At 40.7% G+C, this 20,535-nt stretch overlaps 1 protein-coding gene across 6 annotated transcripts in view; it reads right to left on the minus strand.

Moving 5' to 3' along the window:
* dclk2a (doublecortin-like kinase 2a) overlaps nt 1-20,535 on the minus strand; it is a 330,873-nt gene that overhangs the window by 12,179 nt on the left and 298,159 nt on the right. For all 6 annotated transcript variants that reach the window (XM_043699555.2, XM_043699545.2, XM_043699574.2 and 3 more), the window contains 3 exons: nt 18,576-18,672; nt 5,611-5,691; nt 2,309-2,422 (listed from right to left, as the gene is read on the minus strand). In XM_043699555.2, the coding sequence (XP_043555490.1) occupies nt 2,309-2,422; nt 5,611-5,691; nt 18,576-18,672 (292 nt within the window). The remainder of the gene's footprint in view (nt 1-2,308; nt 2,423-5,610; nt 5,692-18,575; nt 18,673-20,535) is intronic.

Below are 20,535 nucleotides of genomic sequence, written 5' to 3' on the forward strand. Positions count from 1 at the left end.
AATGTTTTCCTCATATCCCAGCGAAACCTCTGTAGCTTACCCTGTGCTTTAGAACAATTTATGCTTTTTGCCTCTTCTGAATATCAGATATTGGGCCCCATCTTCATAGGGAGAGAATTCCAATGTACAACAACCAAAACATCTTACATTTGTACAGTATCTTGTAAAGATGCTTCACAGGAACAATGTAAAACAAAGTATGACACTGTGACACATAGAGAAATATTAACGCCCGCTGATCAAAAGCTTTTCACAAATGATAGGTTGAAAGGAGGATCTTAAACGATGGAAGTGAGAGAGGAGGAGTGTATCAGGACCAAATGTCAGAATTCATGGCCTTGGTAGCTGAGGCATATCCAACAATGGTGGAGGATTCAAATCACAGCAATTAAAAAGGCCAGAATTATATGTATGCAGCAATTTTAAATGTTTGTGGGGTTTGAGGACACATGTGTGTGATATATATTTCAGTTGTAGATGAGGTGACTGCTACTTATATACTTTTTGGCAGAGTCATTGGATAATGTCAGGAGTAGGAACTCTGGCCAATATGTTTTCCTGAAATTGTTTGTGCATGTAGAGCTATTAGTTATTCTCCATTGGTCCTCGGCACATTCGGCCTGAGAGGAGCTAGTATTATGGCCTTATTTCATTTCCTGACACACAAGTAATTGCAACATTATGACAAAGGGAATTATGCAATTTTATTTTTTTAAATCAACAACACAATTTGGTATGGGAGATAATTCCATCTCATTCCCAAAAAAAGGGAATGGCAAATGTCAGACCATAGTGCCCTTTGGTTGTTATCATTGCCAGTTCTAGTCGGTCACTAAATTGTCAGAAATCACAACTGCCGTTGGTGGGATGTATTTTCTGACTGAAACTGTCCCCGCATGAACACTTCGCTGCTTGCAGTAACTGAGCAGTTTCCAACAGTGACTTTATGGTGGGGAATCAACAGGGAGCCGATCCAAAAGGTATGTGCAGAACCGGCCTCAATTCAATCTCACGTTGCAAGTGGGTGAATCTTATTGCTGACAGAACAAAGCCAAAATGTACACTTCTTAAAAACTCATTTAGGAGGTAACTATGTACTGCCGTGCCATCCCTGGGGTAAAATATCAGTCGTTAGGCTGAATCCAGAATCGAACCGATTTAGATACTATTAATTTTAAAATGTTGTTTCTTATGCTGCCACTAAAACACAGAAAATGGAAGTGGACATACCTAATGGATAGTTTTCTTTTAACTCCAACCTGATACATTCAACAATTTTATCTGGAATACAGCTTACTCAACACACATGGCCCACCTTTACTCAACTACGTCCATTAGAGCTCTGAACATTTCCTTCAGTTCCTGAAATCTTTCAGAAATAATATTAACGTAAACTGTCCAAGTTGTAACCAGAACACTGAAGGGATTGAAATGTCACCTTTTCCCTCCTTATCCAACTTTACAATCCACTTACTTCAAGGCAAGAAGCTGGAAGGGGAAAAGAGAAATGGAGGATGATGGGGGAAATGGAAGGGAAGAAAGGAGAGTTAAAGAAGAGGAAGAGGACTGAATTCTTGAGAATTTACATTGCAGGAGAGTTAAAGAAGAGGAAGAGGACTGAATTCTTGAGAATTTACATTGCAGAGACAAGTCATTTGACCTGTTCTGTCTTGGTGGTTATGCCCCACATAAGCCTCCTTCTGACCTACCTCTCCTAAACTCAAGTATAAATCCTTCTACAAGTCCCTTGAAGGGGAGGGGTCAAAAGGAGAGAGATGAGAAACTGGGCATGCAGAAGGAAGAAAGAAAAGGTGAGAAAAGAGCCAGAGATGGAAAATGGAAAAAAAAACATGAAGATTAGAAAGGAGGAATAAGAAAAAGATGGAAACAAATGAAAATAGAGAAAACAAATAAGGAAGGGAAGAGACAAAAATACAGAATTTTCATTCCACCAACAAATGTTATTTGCCTTTTCATTTCTTCCTCTGGCCGGACATTTTCTCCTTCTGAGCGTAGTTTCTAGAGTTTATCCTTGATGTCAAGTCTCGAGTATTGTTAATCAAGAGGCAGCTTTTGCACTAAGGACACATTATTCGTTCCCCTAATAGACTTAATGTGGGAAATCACAGGCATCAATTTGTACCTCAACAATCTGAGGTGCAGCATGCACCGACAGCCTTTGATCAAGACACTGTTTAGGAGGATGGACGTGAAGAAAATGTTAGTCACACTGCTGAAACACGTGAAGTTTTAAGTTGGAGGTTTTCTTTAATTGATAAGAGATTTATATTTGCATTGTCCAACTCACCATTATAACACTGACACCAGCAGGACTGTTGCTCTGCTTTGTCACAGGGTTAAAGTGCTTTCTCAATTTTCCAGTTACAGCTACCTGCATGTCTCGCTCTTGTGCTGTATCGTCCTGCAGGAAGGAAGCAGAAACAGATAAAATCTCCCAGAGCATCTGCTAATATAACTGGTGATAGACAGAGTAGCAGCAGTCTATATATTTGAGCAAAACATTACACTCAATATGCTGCTTCTAAACAGCAGCATTGTCATCAGTGAGAGGATAATACAAAGCATGCTGAACAAGACCTATACTATTCAAAGATCTGTATAATAATGATCTTAATCCCACATTATCATAATAGGCACTCAGAAAATAATCATATTAAAAATAAAGAATAATTTTGACTTTGAACAGTACAGTTGCATTTCGGAGACCCCTGGTTAACTTTCCCCAAACAATAACATATCTCTTCTAACCACTACTTCCTCTCTACTTCCCAACTAGTTTCCTATCAAAGCACAACTGATGATTCTACCCTATCCCCTGAAAACAAGCAAAGTTAACCCTGTCTGCTGATAACCACTTTTTAAATTCACAGCCTAACTATCATTTTGCTACATTAACATATATTGGCAATTATGACATTTTAAGTTTCCAAATTTACAGATATTTTTGGACAAATTAACCCAGCGAGCTTTTGCACAGAGTTACACATTTTTTTAATAATGGTGATGGCAGTTTTCAAGGCCAAATAACTACAAGCGATTTATCAGACTTTACAGCTCAAATGCCATTTAATTTTGACTAAAGTCTTCCCCTTGCAGTGACCCGGCTTAACCATTCAGACCATCTTTATCTCCTGAGACAAAGTGCTGGCAATATGGAAGTTACATCCAAGCACTTCAGTCTGATGTAGAAGATCCAGTCTAGGCATTAAAAAAAGGTTCAGAAAATGATTTTTTAAATAGAAATTGCTTCTTAAAGCACTCATAGGGAAAGTTTGTGTGAAATTTGAGGGAGATAAAAAAAATTACATTACAAAGCATATCAGTTTATTAGAAAATGTTTTGGAAAAGAATAAATTGAACAGCAACTAACTTACCAGCCTAACGATATTGTTATTTGAATTTGGGATTATTTTGAAATAAAAAAAATTCTGGCACAATTTAGCAGTTTACTTTTGAGAAAATAAAATGCTATCTAAAGTACAGAAGTAAACCTTGTATGATTTCTGTGAAAATATTGTATTTGACAGTTGAGTTCTTGAGTGAAACAGAACATAACTAAAGGTTGTCCCCATTCAACTTCAGGTCAGAGATAGGAAAGGAAATGGAAAGAATTGACTTGGGTAATTTAATTAAATCAATCTGTGTTTAGTGTGTGTCCCTGAGAAGGGACTAAATAAAACTAGTAACTTAATATTTTTCTGTTGAACATGTTCACCTTTCCACGTGGACATTTCTTTAGAAAGAATTCACACTTGGTAACCCAGTCACTACCTGAAAGTTTTCGACCAGGCATAAGATAAGCATAAAGCTTTGGACAGACACACCTTCTGAAATTTTGGTAAGATCTTCATGAAATTCAAGAACATGTTTCATGATATTGTGATACCGGTGTGATTGTGAAAATGTGACTTGTTACACGTGAAGTAACTAATGTGGAAGTGCACGTGAGGCGGGACTAAAGGACAGATCCCAGATACGCTCAGCTACTCAATAGGCAATGTGACTTGTGATGATTAATGGGGCTAGATGAGTGAGAAAACATTTTAAAATCATCAACCCTGCAGAGAAAATGAGTTCAAGACCACAGGATAGCAATAGTCAAAGAGAGTAAAATTAATGTGGATTTGACTGGGACAGTTGAAGGTTAATGATAAATAATACTTGATAAGAATTATATACATGATGGACACAGATGACGGGAAAGCCAGAGGATCATTTAAATCTGTGCATAATTTGTTACTTTAAAATAACTAGACGTTAACAACAGTCCTGCAAAAAATTGGTTCTCAAGCAGGGGAAAGATGTAAGAAATTGGTATCTAGCAACCTCATAAAACCTTAAAAACTTTTTTTTTACTTTAGCAATCTTATTAAGAAAGTTTACAAAGTCAGCTTGCTATCTGAAAAAAAGTACTGGGTATGCCTACTGTCTGTGTCAAGGGCATATCTCTAGCCCAGGAATTCCTGATGAAGGTGATTACGTGACCCATATGCAAGCAAATTATCGGAGTAAATAGTTAAAAAGACTTGAGAGAGAAAAGAATCACTTTGGGCAAGCAAGAGGATATTCAAAGTGATCAATACTGGCTTCAGTCCTTGTTGGTAGGGGCAGCTCAGGAAGGAACTTCCTCCCCACCATCCGATTTGCCCAGCGCTAACCCTGTCAGCTCGAAGGATAGAGAACAAACAAAAACAAGGCTGCAAACAGAGCAGAAAAGAGAATGCCAAGAAAAATGTTCTCAGCTGTCACTGGCTGTATGTGTCTCCTAATTATTCATCTTATAATCGCCTTAATAAATGACATAAAAATTGTAAACTTGACCTGCTTTTTTGGGTATTTTTTGACTCCTGTACTTTAGGACTTGCACCAGGAGTGCTGTAAATCTCACCTCCTGTTCCTTTCAGGCTGACTTGTGAACATGGATCAAGCTCAGTATTATCTCTCGTGATTACAATGAAGCAATGACTCAAGAAGCAGTTCCTGTTTATTATTACCAAATCTGACTCGTTTCCAGCTGTGTTTTCCCGGTGTTTGGGTGAAGTTGATAGGAGTAACATATTAAACTTGCTTTTCTGTCCTTACATACTCTCCTGATCTTTTCATAGGGAATACTATTGTCTCCTTATATTAATTTGACAGTTATATAGAGTACTCTTAAGTATCAGCTACAGTTTTTCACATTAGAGACGCTTAATTAATGCATATCATTTCATAACTTTCTATTTCTTAAACTTCCAACTTTTAGGGTCTGATCATGGAAACAACTTTCCCTAATACAAACAAGGGATGTCAAATGCTGCAAAATTATGTTTCATTTCTGTGGAGTTGATTTTTCTAACCCCTATATACCCTGAATATTACATCTTTTACCATCCTCTTGATCAAGCCATGTATCTAATATTCCCTCCTTCCACAAATCACACATTTCAAGATCTTATTTAAAATGAATCAGTTATAATTTGATTTTGAGTTCAACAATTCAATGACGCCCTTGCGGTAACCACTCCCACCGCCCACATTTCTAATTCAGTGTAGCCTTTTCAGACACATATCTTTCTTTCTCTCTCTCCATATAATTGTGATACTCACAGCCACCCATGGATGAGTCAGAACCTTCTCAGCTGTGAACCGAGCTTCAATGTTCACCTGCAACATTCGGCTAATCAGTTCCTGCAAAGAAATTACACACTGAAGCCAGAGATATTAAGTGTCAAGAACACAGATTCAAAGGGCAGAATAACCCCTTCCCTGAAAGGGTTGAGGGTGGTGACAAGAAGGGAAAATAATTGGGTGGGTTTTCCCTGATGAGAGACTCAGTTGATGGGGTGGTGAGAAGGAAGTAAGTTCTGAGTGAGATGGTTCTTCAGGGACTAACTAACAACTATAAGTGGTCAATTATTAGCCACTGAAGGGCCTCAACTCTTCACTGCCCGATAAAGTGAGATAGGTGGCTAGTTCCCCGTCTGAGAAACCAGAGCAAATGGCTTACTGTTTTCTTAGGTTTGCCTAACTGGAGGAATAGAGAATGTGACCTCCGACTCTGTGACAAGAAAATAAGAAACACTTACCTTGTCACTGGTGGAACCTGAGGAGTAGGCCTAGACTGGTGGCCATTTGACCTTTGACACCTGGCAGCTTCTGGACACCTGGCAGCTTCTGGAAACCTGGGGCCCCAGAATCAAGGCTTGTGACAGGCCAAGGAACACCTCTAGCTCAGCTATCAGCTGTTCACAAGTTGACTCGCACATTGCTAGAGCACTTTGGGAGGGTTTAAACTAGTTTGGCAGGAGGATGGGAACCAGAGCTACAGATCAGAGGAGAGGATAGTTGTTGAATGGGCAGAAATAGAATGCAGAGTCTGTCAGGAAGGATACACAATTGATAGGGCAAAGGGGTAGGTTAACGTATGTCTGTTTCAGTGCAAGGAGTGTCAGAAATAGGAGTGATAAACTTAGAGCATGGATCAGTACTTGGAACTACAACATTGTGGCCATAATGGAGATATGGATTTCACAGGGGCAAGAATGGTTGCTGGGTCTTCCAGGATTTAGATCATTTAACAAGAACGGTGGGGGTGGGGGGGGGGGGGGGGGGGGGGGGGGAGAAGGGGGGTAAAAGAGGAGGGGGAGTAGCATTGTTAATTAGAGAGTGTATCATAGCTGCAGAAAAGGAGGTTGTTGAGGAGGGTTTGTCTACTGAGTCAGTGTGGGTGGAAGTCAGTAACAGGAAAGGAGCAGTCACTTTATTGGGTGTTTTCTAATGTGCTTCCCTCCCCACTCCGGCCAATTCAAGAGAGATAGAGGAACAAATTGGATAGCAGATCTTGGAAAGGTGCAGATGTAACAGAGTTGTTGTTATGGGTGATTTCAACTTCCCCAGTATTAACTGGAACCTCCTTTGTGCAGATGTTCTGGACAGAGCCAGTTTTGTCAGGTGCATCCAGGAAGGATTCCTGACTCAATATGTAGACAGGCTGACTGGGGGAAGCCGTATTTGGTGCTAGGCAACGAGCCAGGCCAGGTGTCAGATCTCTTGGTGGGAGAGCATTTCGATGACAATGACCACAACTGCTTCACCTTTACTATAGCCATGGAGAGGGACAGGAACAGACAGTATGGGGTAATATTTAATTGGGTTGGGGAAATTATACTGCTATTAGACAGGAGCTGTGGAGTATAAAGTGGGAACAATTGCTCTGTGGAAAATGCACAACTGAAATGTGGAGGCTGTTTAAAGAGCATTTGTTGCTCGTCTTGGATAACTTTGTCTCACTGAGACAGGCAAGAAATGGTAAGATGAAGGAGCCTTGGATGACAAGAGGAAGAAGGAAGCTTACTTCCTTAAGGTTAAGGAAGGAAGGAACTGGCACCGCATTAGAGGATTATAGGGTAGCTAGGAAAGAACTCAAAAGTGGACTGAGGAGAGCGAGGAAGGGGCACGAAAAAGCTTAGCAGGCAGGAAAACCCAAACATGTTCTAAAACTTACGTGAGGAATAAGAGAATGATCAGAGAGAGGGTAGGGCCGATAGTGGAGGGAACTTGTGCCTGGAGTCTGAAGAGGGAGGGAAGGCCCTAAATGAGTTTTTTTCTTTCAGTATTCACTAGAGAGAGGCACCTTGTTGATAGTGAGAACACCGTGGATCAGGTTTATACGCTTCGACATTGATATTAAGAAAGTGGATGTGCTGGAAACTCTGGGAAGCATCAAGACAGATACGTCCTCAGGGCTGGACCCAATATATCCAAGGTTACTATGGGAAGTGAGGAATGAGAGTGCTGCACCTCTGGTGATAATTTTTGCATCCTCACTCTCCGCAGGAGTAGTAGCAGATGATTGGAGGGAGGCGAGGGTTGTTCCTGTGTTCAAGAAAGGGATTAGGGAAATCCCTGGGAATTACAAACCAGTCAGTCTCATGTCTATGGCAAGCAGTACACTGGAAAGGATTCTGAGAGAGAGGATTTCTGACTATTTAGAAAAACATAGTTTGATTAAAGATGGTCAGCATAGCTTTGTGAGGGGCAGATCATGCTTCACAAGTCTTACTGAATTCTTTGAGGATGTGACGAGACAAGTTGCTGAAGGATGAGCAGTGGATTACAGTAAGGCACTTGATAAGTTTCCCCATGGTAGGCTCATTCAGAAAGTCAGGAGGTATGGGTTACTGGGAGGTTTGGCTGTTTGGATACAGAACTGACTGGCCAAAAGATGACAGCAAGTGGCAGTAGATGGAAAGTATTCTGCTAGTGTTGTCTCACATGGATTTGTTCTTGGGCTCTGCTCTTTGTCGTTTTTATAAATGACTTGGACAAAGAAGTAGAGGGGTGGGTTAGTAAGTTTGCCAATGATACAAAGGTCAGTGGTTTTATAGATAGTGTCGAGGGCTGTTGCAGGCTACAACAAGACATTGACAGGATGCAGAGCTGGGCTGAGACATGGCTGATGGAGGTCAACCTGGATAAATGCAAAGTGATTCAGTTTGGAAGATCAAATTTGAATGCTGAATACAGGTTAAAGACAGGAGTCTTGGTAGTGTGGAGGAACAGCGAGATATTGGGGCCCACGTACATAGATCCCTCAAAGCTGTCACTCAAGTTGATCGGGTTGTTAAGAAGGGATATGGTGTTTTGGCTGTCATTAACAGGGGGACTGAGTTTAAGAGCTGCGGGGTTATGCTGCAGTTCTGTAAAATCCTGGTTAGACTATACTTGGAATATTGTGTCCAGTTCTGGTTGCCTCATTATAGGAAGGCTGTAGATACTTTGGAAAGGGCGCAGAGGAGATTTATCAGGATGCTGCCTGGATTGGAGGGCTTGGCTTATGAGGAGAGGTTGAGTGAGCTAGAGCTTTTCACACTGGAGAGAAGGAAGAGAGGTGACTTGATAGAGGTGTACAAGGTAATGAGAGGTATAGATAGAGGAGATAGCCAGAGAATTTTCCTCAAGGCTGAAATGGCTGTCACAAAGAGTCATAATTTTAAGGTGATTGGAGGAAGGTATAGGGGAGATGTCAGAGACAGGTCCTTTACACAAAGAGTGGTGGGTGTGTGGAATGCACTGTCAGTGATGGTACTGGAGTCAGAGACATTAGGGACATTTAAGAGACTGCTGGACAAGCACATGGACAGCAGTAAATTGAGGCTTGTGTAGGTTAGGTTGGTCTTAGATAAAGATAAATGCTCAACACAACATCGTGGGCCAAAGGGCCTGTACTGTGCTGTACTGTTCTATGTTCTATGATAAACTGAGATATTCCAGCAGTGGGGGCAGGCATGTTAGTGACATAGGAGAATCATATTTTGGAAATGGAAATATTGCACCAAATTTATGCCCAAATAACCATTTGTAGTTTCTGAATCATTTTGCCAGAGTACTGATTATTTTTTCATCAATCAGAAGATGTCATTGCGTCTCTTCCCTACTCCCATTCTGAACGAGATGTGGCTGTCTTGTGTTTTGTATTTCTGCCACAAAGTCAGAAGAACACTCATACACACATGTAAACCTTACAAATACTGACCACCTATTTCAGAATATCCTAAAACCTCAAAAGCAGTTCTGTGATGTGCAGTAATACTAAAATTGCAGCTCACATCAGAGATAATAAATCCATCAGAGCCTCCAATCATTTTTCAAGTCTTTACTGTTCTCTGACACAAAACGACACCCATCAGTCTCCCGAGAGCATGCCATTACTGTCAACCTCCAATCTGTCACTCTCCATCGATATTGCCAGTCGCCCTTCATCCAAACTTCATAATCTCCCATTCACACCATTAATTAATTAACAAAACTGATCCTCCCAATTAACAAACCAATCTCTCCCATTAATACTGCAACCTTTTTATTGACACTGTGAATCCCAACTACCCCATTAACACTCCCAGCCCCATCTCTCAAAAACACGGCCTACCAACGTTCCCTCTAAGCTCCACGCGTGCGCAGCTGTTCCAACATTCCATACCTGGCAATTGGCATCGGCTTGCCCATAGCAACATTGACTCTCTGGTTGCCCAGAAGTCACTGCCACATGTGGACCATAGCAGCCTGCGCAATGGGATAGAACATTAGAGGGAATGGTGCTGCCAACATCCTCAATGAGCACCGCTAATCCTATAGAAACTGCACCAGTGAGAAAGAAAAGGAAATACTAGCTGCCCATTCTAATCTTCATTTCCCAGCACCTGGCTGTAGCAGGGTGCAGCACGTCAGTTGCAGATCCAGGATCCTTTTATTAAAGAGTTCAGGATTTTTGCCTCCACCATCAATGAGGGCAGTGAATTTCACACACCCACCATCCTCCGGGTGACCCTAAGACTATAAGAAATAGGAATATATCATTTGGCCCCTCCAGCTTGCTCTCCCATTCAATAGGATGACTACTGTTTACTCAGTCCTCATTCTTATGTCTACTCTCTTGGGTTTTCCCCATAACAACCGATTCTCTCCTTTATCAAGAATCTAACCATGTCTGTCTTAAATGTATGCAGGATCTCTGCCCCCACAGCTCTGTGATTCACAACCCTCAGAGAGAAAAAAAAATCCTCCTCATCTCAATCTTAATTCCTTGATTCGGACACTGTGCCCTCTGGTCCTAGGTTTCCTATGAAAGGTTACATCCTCTCAGCATTTACTCTGTCAAGTCCCTTAACAGTCCTGTATATTTCAATGAGATCACCTGTTTAGCCTTTGCTCATAAGACGGTCCTCCATACCAGGGATCATCCTAGCCAATCTTCTCTGAACTGCCTTATCTTTCCTTAAGTTAAGGGACTAAAACTGCTCACAATGTTCCAGATGTGGTTTCACCAGTACCTTGTTCAATTGCAGAGGTCACATGACAACCAGGTTGTAGTCCAACAGATTTATTTGAAATCACAAGCTTTCGGAATGCTGCTCCTTTGTCAGGTGAAGTGGAGGGAAGGGCACAGAATTATAGGTGGAGAGATAATGGCAAGATAACTCCAGGTAATTAAGAGTGTCAACAGATGAGTACAAATAATGTCAGTGGAGTGTCGACAAGTTGAATAACAAGTGAAGGGATGACCTACAAACCAATTAATTAAGGCAGAGAGATAATTACAAAAGTTCAAAAATAAGACGGTGCTAGAGACAAACCAAATGGCTGGATGACATAATAGATCTCAGAGTCATATGACGAAGGTCTAACCAAAGTAATAAGTAATTCAAAACTGTCCAAACTAATTAGAGATAATAACAAGTTATCAAGGTGATGGTGTCAAAACAGAACAGTAAGGAAGATTTTACACAGAACAGCGTGGTGGGGTTACATGTAGTTCAGTTTTACAAACACAGAACAGCGTGGTGGGGTTACATGTAGTTCAGTTTTACAAACACAGAACAGCGTGGTGGGGTTACATGTAGTTCAGTTTTACAAACACAGAACAGTACGGTGGGGTTACATGTAGTTCAGTTTTACAAACACAGAACAGTGTGGTGGGGTTACATGTAGTTCAGTTTTACAAACACAGAACAGCGTGGTGGGGTTACATGTAGTTCAGTTTTACAAACACAGAACAGTGTGGTGGGGTTACATGTAGTTCAGTTTTACAAACACAGAACAGTGTGGTGGGTTTACATGTAGTTCAGTTTTACAAACACAGAACAGCGTGGTGGGGTTACATGTAGTTCAGTTTTACAAACACAGAACAGTGTGGTGGGGTTACATGTAGTTCAGTTTTACAAACACAGAACAGTGTGGTGGGGTTACATGTAGTTCAGTTTTACAAACACAGAACAGTGTGGTGGGGTTACATGTAGTTCAGTTTTACAAACACAGAACAGTGTGGTGGGGTTACATGTAGTTCAGTTTTACAAACACAGAACAGCGTGGTGGGGTTACATGTAGTTCAGTTTTACAAACACAGAACAGTGTGGTGGGGTTACATGTAGTTCAGTTTTGCTTAAATTTTAAATAAATGAAAATAAATTCACCAGGTTAACAAAAATTAAGATGGAAACTGAAGTACCAGAAGATTCAAGTTATTTTGGTATAATCTTCATTCTTTGCTGTAGATGTATGCAACCTTCACTGGGAGTCAAACAGGTGATTGAAGGAAACAGTATTCACTTAGAGGAACATTTATTCCTCCTTCATTGTTAAAGGGGATTTTCTTTTGGGTGCAGAAACTTCAGCTCAGTTGTGTTAATATTAGAAAACACTTTATTTCTTTGCTTTTGTAAATAATGTATGTAGTGTTCTATTTTTGAGGTTGAAACAATATTTGAAAACTTTTTAAAAACAATTTGAGGTACATTTTATATAGGTTTTGAGTTGATAAAAACCACTGACATTTCCACTGGCTTGAAGTTCAAAAGTAAACAAAACTTGTGTTTGTAAAATCTTCCTTACTGTTCTGTTGTGATACCATCACCTTGATAACTTGTTATTATCTCTCTATCTTAATTAGTTTGTTGAAGTTTGGATTATTTGTACCTTTGGTTAGATACTCATCATGTCACTCACAGACACCCTTTCCTGCTTTTCCAGCCATTTGGTTTGTCTCTAGCACCATCTTATTTTTGATGATTTTATAATGATCTCTCTGCTTTAATTAATCAGTTCGTAGGTCAGCCCTTCACTTGTTATCCAGCCTGTCGACACTCCATTTATACTCATCAGCTGGCATTCCTAAATACCTGGAATTATCTTGCCATTATTCCTCTGCTTATATATTCTGTGCCTGTGCACTTCCCTCCACTTCAGCTGACAAAGGAGTAGAGCTCTGAAAGATTGTGATTTCAAATAAACCTGTTGGATTATAACCTGGTACTGTGTGACTTCTGACTTTGTCCACCCCAGTCCAACACCAGCACCTCCATATCACTGTACAACTGCATTAAGACTCCCCTACTGTTTATACTCTGACCGCCTTGAAATGAGGGCCAACATTCCATTAGCCTTCCTGATTACCTTGTGCACCTGTGTGCCTGCTTTCTGTGTTTCATGCACAAAAATACCCGAAGTGCCTTTGTTTTGCAGCTTTCTACAATTTTTCTCCATTTAAATAATATTCTGTACTTGTGTTCTCTCTTCCGAAATGAACAACTTCACGTGTTCCTGGATTAGTCCCTTTGCCAACTTTCAGCCCATTACTTAACCTATCAAGATCACTCTGCAAGCTATCTGTAATCCTCTCACAACTTGCCTTTCCATCTATTTCATGTCATCTGCAAATTTAGCTATAGTACATTTACTTAGAGTCATAGAGATGTACAGCATGGAAACCGACCCTTCGGTCCAACCCGTCCATGCCGACCAGATATCCCAACCCAATCTAGTCCCACCTGCCAGCACCCGGCCCATATCCCTCCAAACCCTTCCTATTCATATACCCATCTGAATGCCTCTTAAATGTTGCAATTGTACCAGCCTCCACCACTTCCTCTGGCAGCTCATTCCATACACGTACCACCCTCTGTGTGAAAAAGTTGCCCCTTAGGTCCCTTTTATATCTTTCCCCTCTCACCCTAAACCTATGCCTTCTAGTTCTGGACTCCCCTACCCCAGGGACAAGACTTTGTCTATTTACCCTATCCATGCCCCTCATGATTCTGTAAACGTCTATAAGGTCACCCCTCATACTCCGACGTTCCAGGGAAAACAGCCCCAGCCTGTTCAGCCTCTCCCTATAGCTCAAATCCTCCAATCCTGGCAACATCCTTGTTGCTTAATATATATTGTGAACAGTTGTCATTAATATATATTGTAAACAGTTGTGGTTTTAACACTGATCCCCCGTGGAACCCCACAGGTTACAGGTTAAGAAAGAACCCCTTATCCACACTTGCTGATTCCTGCCCACCAGCCTATTTTCTATCCAAGTCAATATACTACTTCCAACATTATGGGCTCTTATGAGTTGATCTTTTGTGAGGTGCCTTGTCCAATGCGTTCTGGATGTTCAAATACAACATATTTGTTGGTTCCCTTCTATCCACTCTGATCGAGACTTGCTCGAAAAACTCTAATAAATTAGTCAGACACGATTGCTCTTTCATGAAGCTGTAGTGACTCTGCTCAATTAGATTATGAATTTCCAAGTATTCTGTTATTATGTCTTAACAAATGATCCAGCATTTTTGCAACAACAGACATGAGGCTAATTGCCCTATAGTTACCCACTTTTCTCCTCTCTCCCTTTTTCAATAGGTGTGTCACATTGGCAGTTTTCCAATCTCTGGTACTTTGCCAGAATCCAAGGATTTTTGAAAATTACAACCAACACATCCAACATATATATCATTCTAGAGTTGACAGCTAGCCTCTTCACGATCAACCACCCAGACAATTTTTGCATCATCTGCAAACATTCCAATCTTACTCCCCATGTTTAAGTCCAAATTATTCATTTATACCACAAATAGCAAAGGACCTAACACTGAGACCTGTGGAACCTGTTTTCCATTGACAAAATCATCCATCGACCATGAGCCTTTGTTTCCTGTCACTAAACCAATTACAGATTCACTACAAAATAAGAGGATATGGCAGCATTACAGGGTATCCGTTTGGAAAATGATACCCAGAGTATACAAACATAGAAAGAAATCAGCTTTTCTAGTGCAACTAGAGATGGCAATAAATGCTGTCCAGCCCGTGATGCCCAAGTCCCAGGAGTGAATTTAAAAAAAGGTCAAAAAGGGAAATTATAGTCAATAAGACAAAATTAATGGCTCCTGAATGTGCATAGTATTTGTAACAAAATACATATATTAACAGCATAAACATAGGTTAACATATAATCTTATAGTCATTTCAGAGACATGGTTGTAAGGAGATCAAAACTGGGAATTAACTATTCAGGGACATGTGACTCAAAAGGACAGGCAAGAAGGAAGGGTGGTAGGATAACATTGTTGGTATGGGATAGAATAAGTACTATAGCAAGAAATGATCTTGGATCAGAAGATAGAGAATCGTTTACGTGGAAGTAAGAGATAAAGAAATAACTGCGCTCAGCTTAAATAAGGGTGATTACAAAGGAATGAGGCAGAGCTGCCTGGAGTGGAATGGGAAAGGAATATATTACCAAAGAAGGTTGAGGAACAATAGCGGACATTTAGGAAAATAGTCATGGCTCACAACAAAGATATATTCCAGTGAGGAAGAGAATTCTACTTAGGAGATAAGCCAACACTCAGTTAACCAGGAAAGCTAAGGATAGCATTGAAATGAATGAAACACATACAGTGCGGCAGAGGATTGGGCAAGTTTTAAAGCACCAAGTGACCAAAAAATAATAAAAAAAAGAAAATAAACTCAGAGTAAACTTGCAAGTAATATCAAGGTGGACAGCAAGAGTTTCGTTAAATATATAAAAAGGAAGAGAGAAACTAAAGTGAACACAGGCCCCTTACAGCATGAAACTGGGGAAATAATAATGGAGAATGAGGAAATGGCAGAGGAGTTGTCACAATCATCACAGTAGAGAACACCATAGCATTCCAAAATTATTCAATGATCAAGGGGAAAAGCAGGGGCAATAAATACAATATCTATCACTAGAAAATAGTTGCTCCAGAAAAAGGGGTAAAATCTGACAAGCCCCTGGACCTGACGGGATGCACCCTTAGACATAAAAGAAAGTAACAATAGAGATAATGGATTGCTGATAGTGATCGTCCGGGTATCTGAGTCATTCTGTATATTAAAGGCTGAGATAGACAGATTTTTAATCAGTAGGTGAATCAAGGATTATGGGGAAAGGCAGGAAATGGGAACTGATTAGCAGATCAGTCATGATCACATTGAATGACGGAGCAGATTTGATCAGCTGGATGGCCTAGTTCTGCACCTTATGGTCAACTCATCATATTTCCCTGTATTGCATGGTTTAATCTTTCTGGCCCAGTCTGCCATGTGGGACCTTGCGAAATGCTCTACTGCACTAAGATGCAGGGGGACAACTTCCACTGCACCACCCTCATCAATCCGTTTTGTTATTGGCTCAAAAGATTCAAACATGTTAACGAGACACAACCTTCCCTTAACAAAATCATACTGATTTTCCCTGATTAATGTTTCAGAATAAAGGGGTGCTAATTTACGACTGAGATAAGGAAGAATTTCTCCTCCTGGAGGGTTGAGTATCTTTGTAACTCCTTGTCACAAGAGCTGAGGGGACAGAAACCTTGTGTATATATAAGGCTGAGGTAGACTGATTCTTGATCATTGGTGGGAAAAGGCAGGAAAATGGGCATTAGGAATTTTGGATCAGCCATGACCCTACTGAATGGCAGATCAGACTTGAAGGGCTGAAAGGCCATATAGTTTAATCTATGCTTTTCTGAATGATAGTTTATTCTGTCTCTCAGAACTGATTGTAATAATTTTCCCACCATCAAAATAAAATTGCCTGGCTGATAATTGTGTCTTAGCTCTTCCACCTTTTTAAGCAATGGTACAATATTTGTAGACATCCAGTCCTTTGGTACCTCACCTGTAATCCCATTAACAGTGCCAACCTCCCCCATTAACAATTATAATCTCTCCCCCAATAACACTGCCAACCTCCCCCATTTACATATTCCCAAACCCTCTATTTTCACTCCTACTCTTCATCTCCTTTGTTAATATACTCCCTCTCCCCTGCCATCTTGCCAAACTTTCTTTAACATGCCAATAAACATTTTTCCCCATTAACACTCTTAATCCCAAACTGACTAAGCCCTTTTTCTACTGTGTTCAATCTCCTTTCTTTCTCATCACACTTTAAGATTGTCCAATTCGTACCCTTGTTTCACTCAGCAATCTCTTTCCTTTCCCCTCTGATCATATACATTCCATGCTTTCTTTTTAAATTACTCCACCCACTTTCCCTCTCTCTAATTTATCATTCACAACTCCTACTGTTGTTCTGGATATGGGGAGTTTGTAATGTATCATTTCACAAAGCTTTCACAAGAATTTCCATTCACCATGTGTAACAGAACTCCCAACATAAAAGGAGATATAGAATCATAAAAAGATTACAGCACAGAAGGAGTTTGCTATGAAGTATTCCTGCTAGCCCTCTTCAGGAGTAACATGCCCAAAGCCATCCCCTTGCTCTTCCCCCAGAGCTATGCAAGGGGGTGGCTTTGGGCATGTTACTCCTGAAGAGGGCTAGCAGGAATACTTCATAGCAAACAAACTCCTTCTGTGCTGTAATCTTTTTATGATTCTATAACGCCTTTTCTGTTGGGAGTTCTGTTACACATGGTGAATGGAAATTCTTGTGAAAGCTTTGCAATGCCTTTCTCCTCATGTTTTTGTCCCATTCCCTCTTGAAAATCAGAAAATGAATCCTCCTCCAACACAATCTCATACTGTACTTCCCTGATCATAACCTTGCGCCGCACAAAAACACATTTCCCTCATTTTTGTCTTTTAATTCTTTGCCATTCACCCTATATTGGCGTAGTCTGCTTCTCAACTGCTAAAATAGTATAAATCGTTAATAGTACAGTACAAAACATACCATAATAAATAACTGCACTAATGGAAATAAAGGTTGGAAAGCTTTGCGAGGCTAAAGGAAAATAGGACTGAAGTCATGAATGAGTTTTGAGAAGATTTGTAGCTCAGGTTGAGGTTCTGGATGTAGGTTTGCTCGCTGAGCTGGAAGGTTCATTTTCAGACGTTTCGTTATCCTATTAGGTAACATCTTCAGTGGGCCTCCGGGCGAAGCACTGCTGATAATTTCTGCTTTCTATTTATATGTTGGGGTTTCTTTGGGTTGGTGATGTCATTTCCTGTGGTGATGTCATTTCCTGTGTTTTTCTCAGGGGGTGGTAGATGGAGTCTAACTCGATGTGTTTGTTGATAGAGTTCCAGTTGGAATGCCATGCACGATAATTCTTAGAAGCATGGCATTCTAACTGGAACTCAATCAACAAACACATCGAATTAGACTCCATTTACCACCCCCTGAGAAAAAGAACAGGAAATGATATCACCACAGGAAATGACATCATCAACCCAAAGAAACCCAAGCATATAAATAGAAAGTAGGAATCATGAACAGTGCTGCGCCTGGAGGCCACAGAAGATGTTAGCTAGTAGGGTGATGAAATGTCTGGAAATGAAACTTCCAGCTCAGCGAGCAAACCTACATCCAGAACTGAAGTCATTAAGTCAGATTTTTGTTTTGTGTAAACATGGCTGCAAAGAGGTAACTTTGTAATAAATGGGACTGGGACATGATGAATTTGCTTCATATTTCAGCACAGTAATAAGTAGTGCATGACAGAGTAGTGCTCCTTGCTCTGATTGCATTACTCCTGTTACGGTTTCAACAGGCATGAGTAACCCAGAGGGAAAAAAGTGCAGTCAAAAGCCAACAATACTTGGACATGAACCCACTGGTTATACCATAACTCCATCTGAGGCATTCAAGATGAAGAGGACCAGTATATTTCATTCACAAGTTTTATCATTTCTTTTCCTTCTGTAAAATGTTTGCCAAACAGTTGTTAATGAAGGTAATCCCCCTTTAAAATTCTGCTGTAACTCTATCATTCCTGGCTCTAAATAAATCACAACTCTGTACATACTTTCGCAGAGCTGGTGATACTGTCCCAGTAAGGAGAGGGGAATTCCAGTCGTCCAACAAGAATCTGGTCAAACAAGTCTTCCTGGACATTGTTCTCACTAGAGAAACACAAAAATAGAGTTATTACAGTAGAATGTGGAAATGACTTAGAATCAATCCAGTTAATGTACCTGTTTCTGGATTCTTGAAACTCTCAGTAAATACAGAAAAATAATTTTAGCTATAGGAGATGGTTTCTTGTGTCCATGAACAGATAGATGAAATGTGTCAAATACACTGTTGAGAGTGTGGTGCTGGAAAAGCACAGCAGGTCAGGCAGCGTCCAAGGAGCAGGAGAATCAACGTTTTGGGCAAAAGCCCTTCATCAGCAATCGGGCTTTTGCCCAAAACGTCGGTTCTCCGGCTCCTCAGATTCTGCCTCGCCTGCTGTGCTTTTCCAGCACCACACTCTCAACTAATCTCCAGCATCTGCAGTCCTCACTTTCAGCAAATAGACTGTCGTCAGGGCTTTTAACCTGCAAACTAACCAGTTCTGTCAGCTATACGGAAATTGTCAATGTGTCTTCTGAATAGAGTTTTCAGGGAAAATGAATGTAACAGCTCAATCCTAAGGTTTAGCCAGCGTTCTGTGGCACAAACAATGGTGAATTGATTAGTGCACACCATTAATAAAGCAGTAATTTTGGTGTCTGAATGTGTGGAGTTAAATGTGGGAAACAGGAAGATGTACAATGTTCCCTGTTCCTCCACAAGTTGCACTCGTCTGGTACGTTGCTAAGGAACCAGTTGCAGCATGATAAAGTTTACTTACAAACAATGTCTCTGACATTGAAAATTAACTTTTAATTGTTCAGAGTTACAGTTTTTTCAGATTTTAATTACTCTTGGAGATTTAATAAAAACCACCTTTTAATTTTATCTTTGTTGTTTCTCTCCGCTCTTTTTACATGATTTAACATTGAATTAAATATTTCAGTTTAAACTTGCTGTTTAGACCTAAATGCCTCAGGAAGAATTCTTTAATCTGATCAGTTGAAGACACATCCCAATTGTATGGCCCATCCCTACTGGTCCCAAATTCCTATACAGAGAAACCTTGATTATCCGAATATCAATTATCCGAATATCGGATTATCTGAAGGGGATCTCAAGGTCCCGATAGTAACATTACATCAAAGAGCTATTTCAATCCTGATCATGACATTTGTTCACAGGTACAATGATTAAAAGCGAACTCAGCTCACTGAAATGCTTCTGAGAACAATCCTGGACCGTCCAGGCACCATCTCTAAATGTATAGAGGTTTACAAAATTATGAGGGGCATGGATAGGGTAAATAGGCAAAGTCTTTTCCCTGGGGTCGGGGGAGTCCAGAACTAGAGGGCATAGGTTTAGGGTGAGAGGGGAAAGATATAAAAGAGACCTATGGGGCAATTGTTTCACACAGAGGGTGGTACATGTATGGAATGAGCTGTCGGAGGAAGTGGTGAAGGCTGGTACAATTACAACATTTAAAAGGCATTTGGATGGGTATATGAATAGGAAGGGTTTGGAGGGATATGGGCCGGGTGCTGGCAGGTGGGACTAGATTGGGTTGGGATATCTGGTCGGCATGGACAGGTTAGACTGAAGGGTCGGTTTCCATGTTGTACATCTCTATGACTCTACGACTCCTCTGCCACCGTCTCTCTCTCTCTCCCTGGAGTTCTACAGAGGGGTATACCCTAAACCCCCCTTCCCCAGATAATCTCTCCAACATTGTCCTGTACAGGGCAGAGGTGGAACTTGTCAAAAAGTCGAAATAAAAGGGTGTGTGTGCGTTTGTGTGTGTACGTGCGTGCTATTTGGAGACTCACACCCCAAAGGCAGCAGCAATTTTACTGCTGATGATGTCCAGTCCAGCTGCCTGGCGAGGTGCAGTGGGGTATCAGATCGGGTTGGGGGTGGGTGGGGGGGCCGTA

This window comes from Chiloscyllium plagiosum, unplaced genomic scaffold (assembly GCF_037043375.1).
Source record: "Chiloscyllium plagiosum isolate Xiang-an unplaced genomic scaffold, Cpla_swu_hap1 HiC_scaffold_1, whole genome shotgun sequence".
NCBI lineage: Eukaryota > Metazoa > Chordata > Chondrichthyes > Orectolobiformes > Hemiscylliidae > Chiloscyllium > Chiloscyllium plagiosum.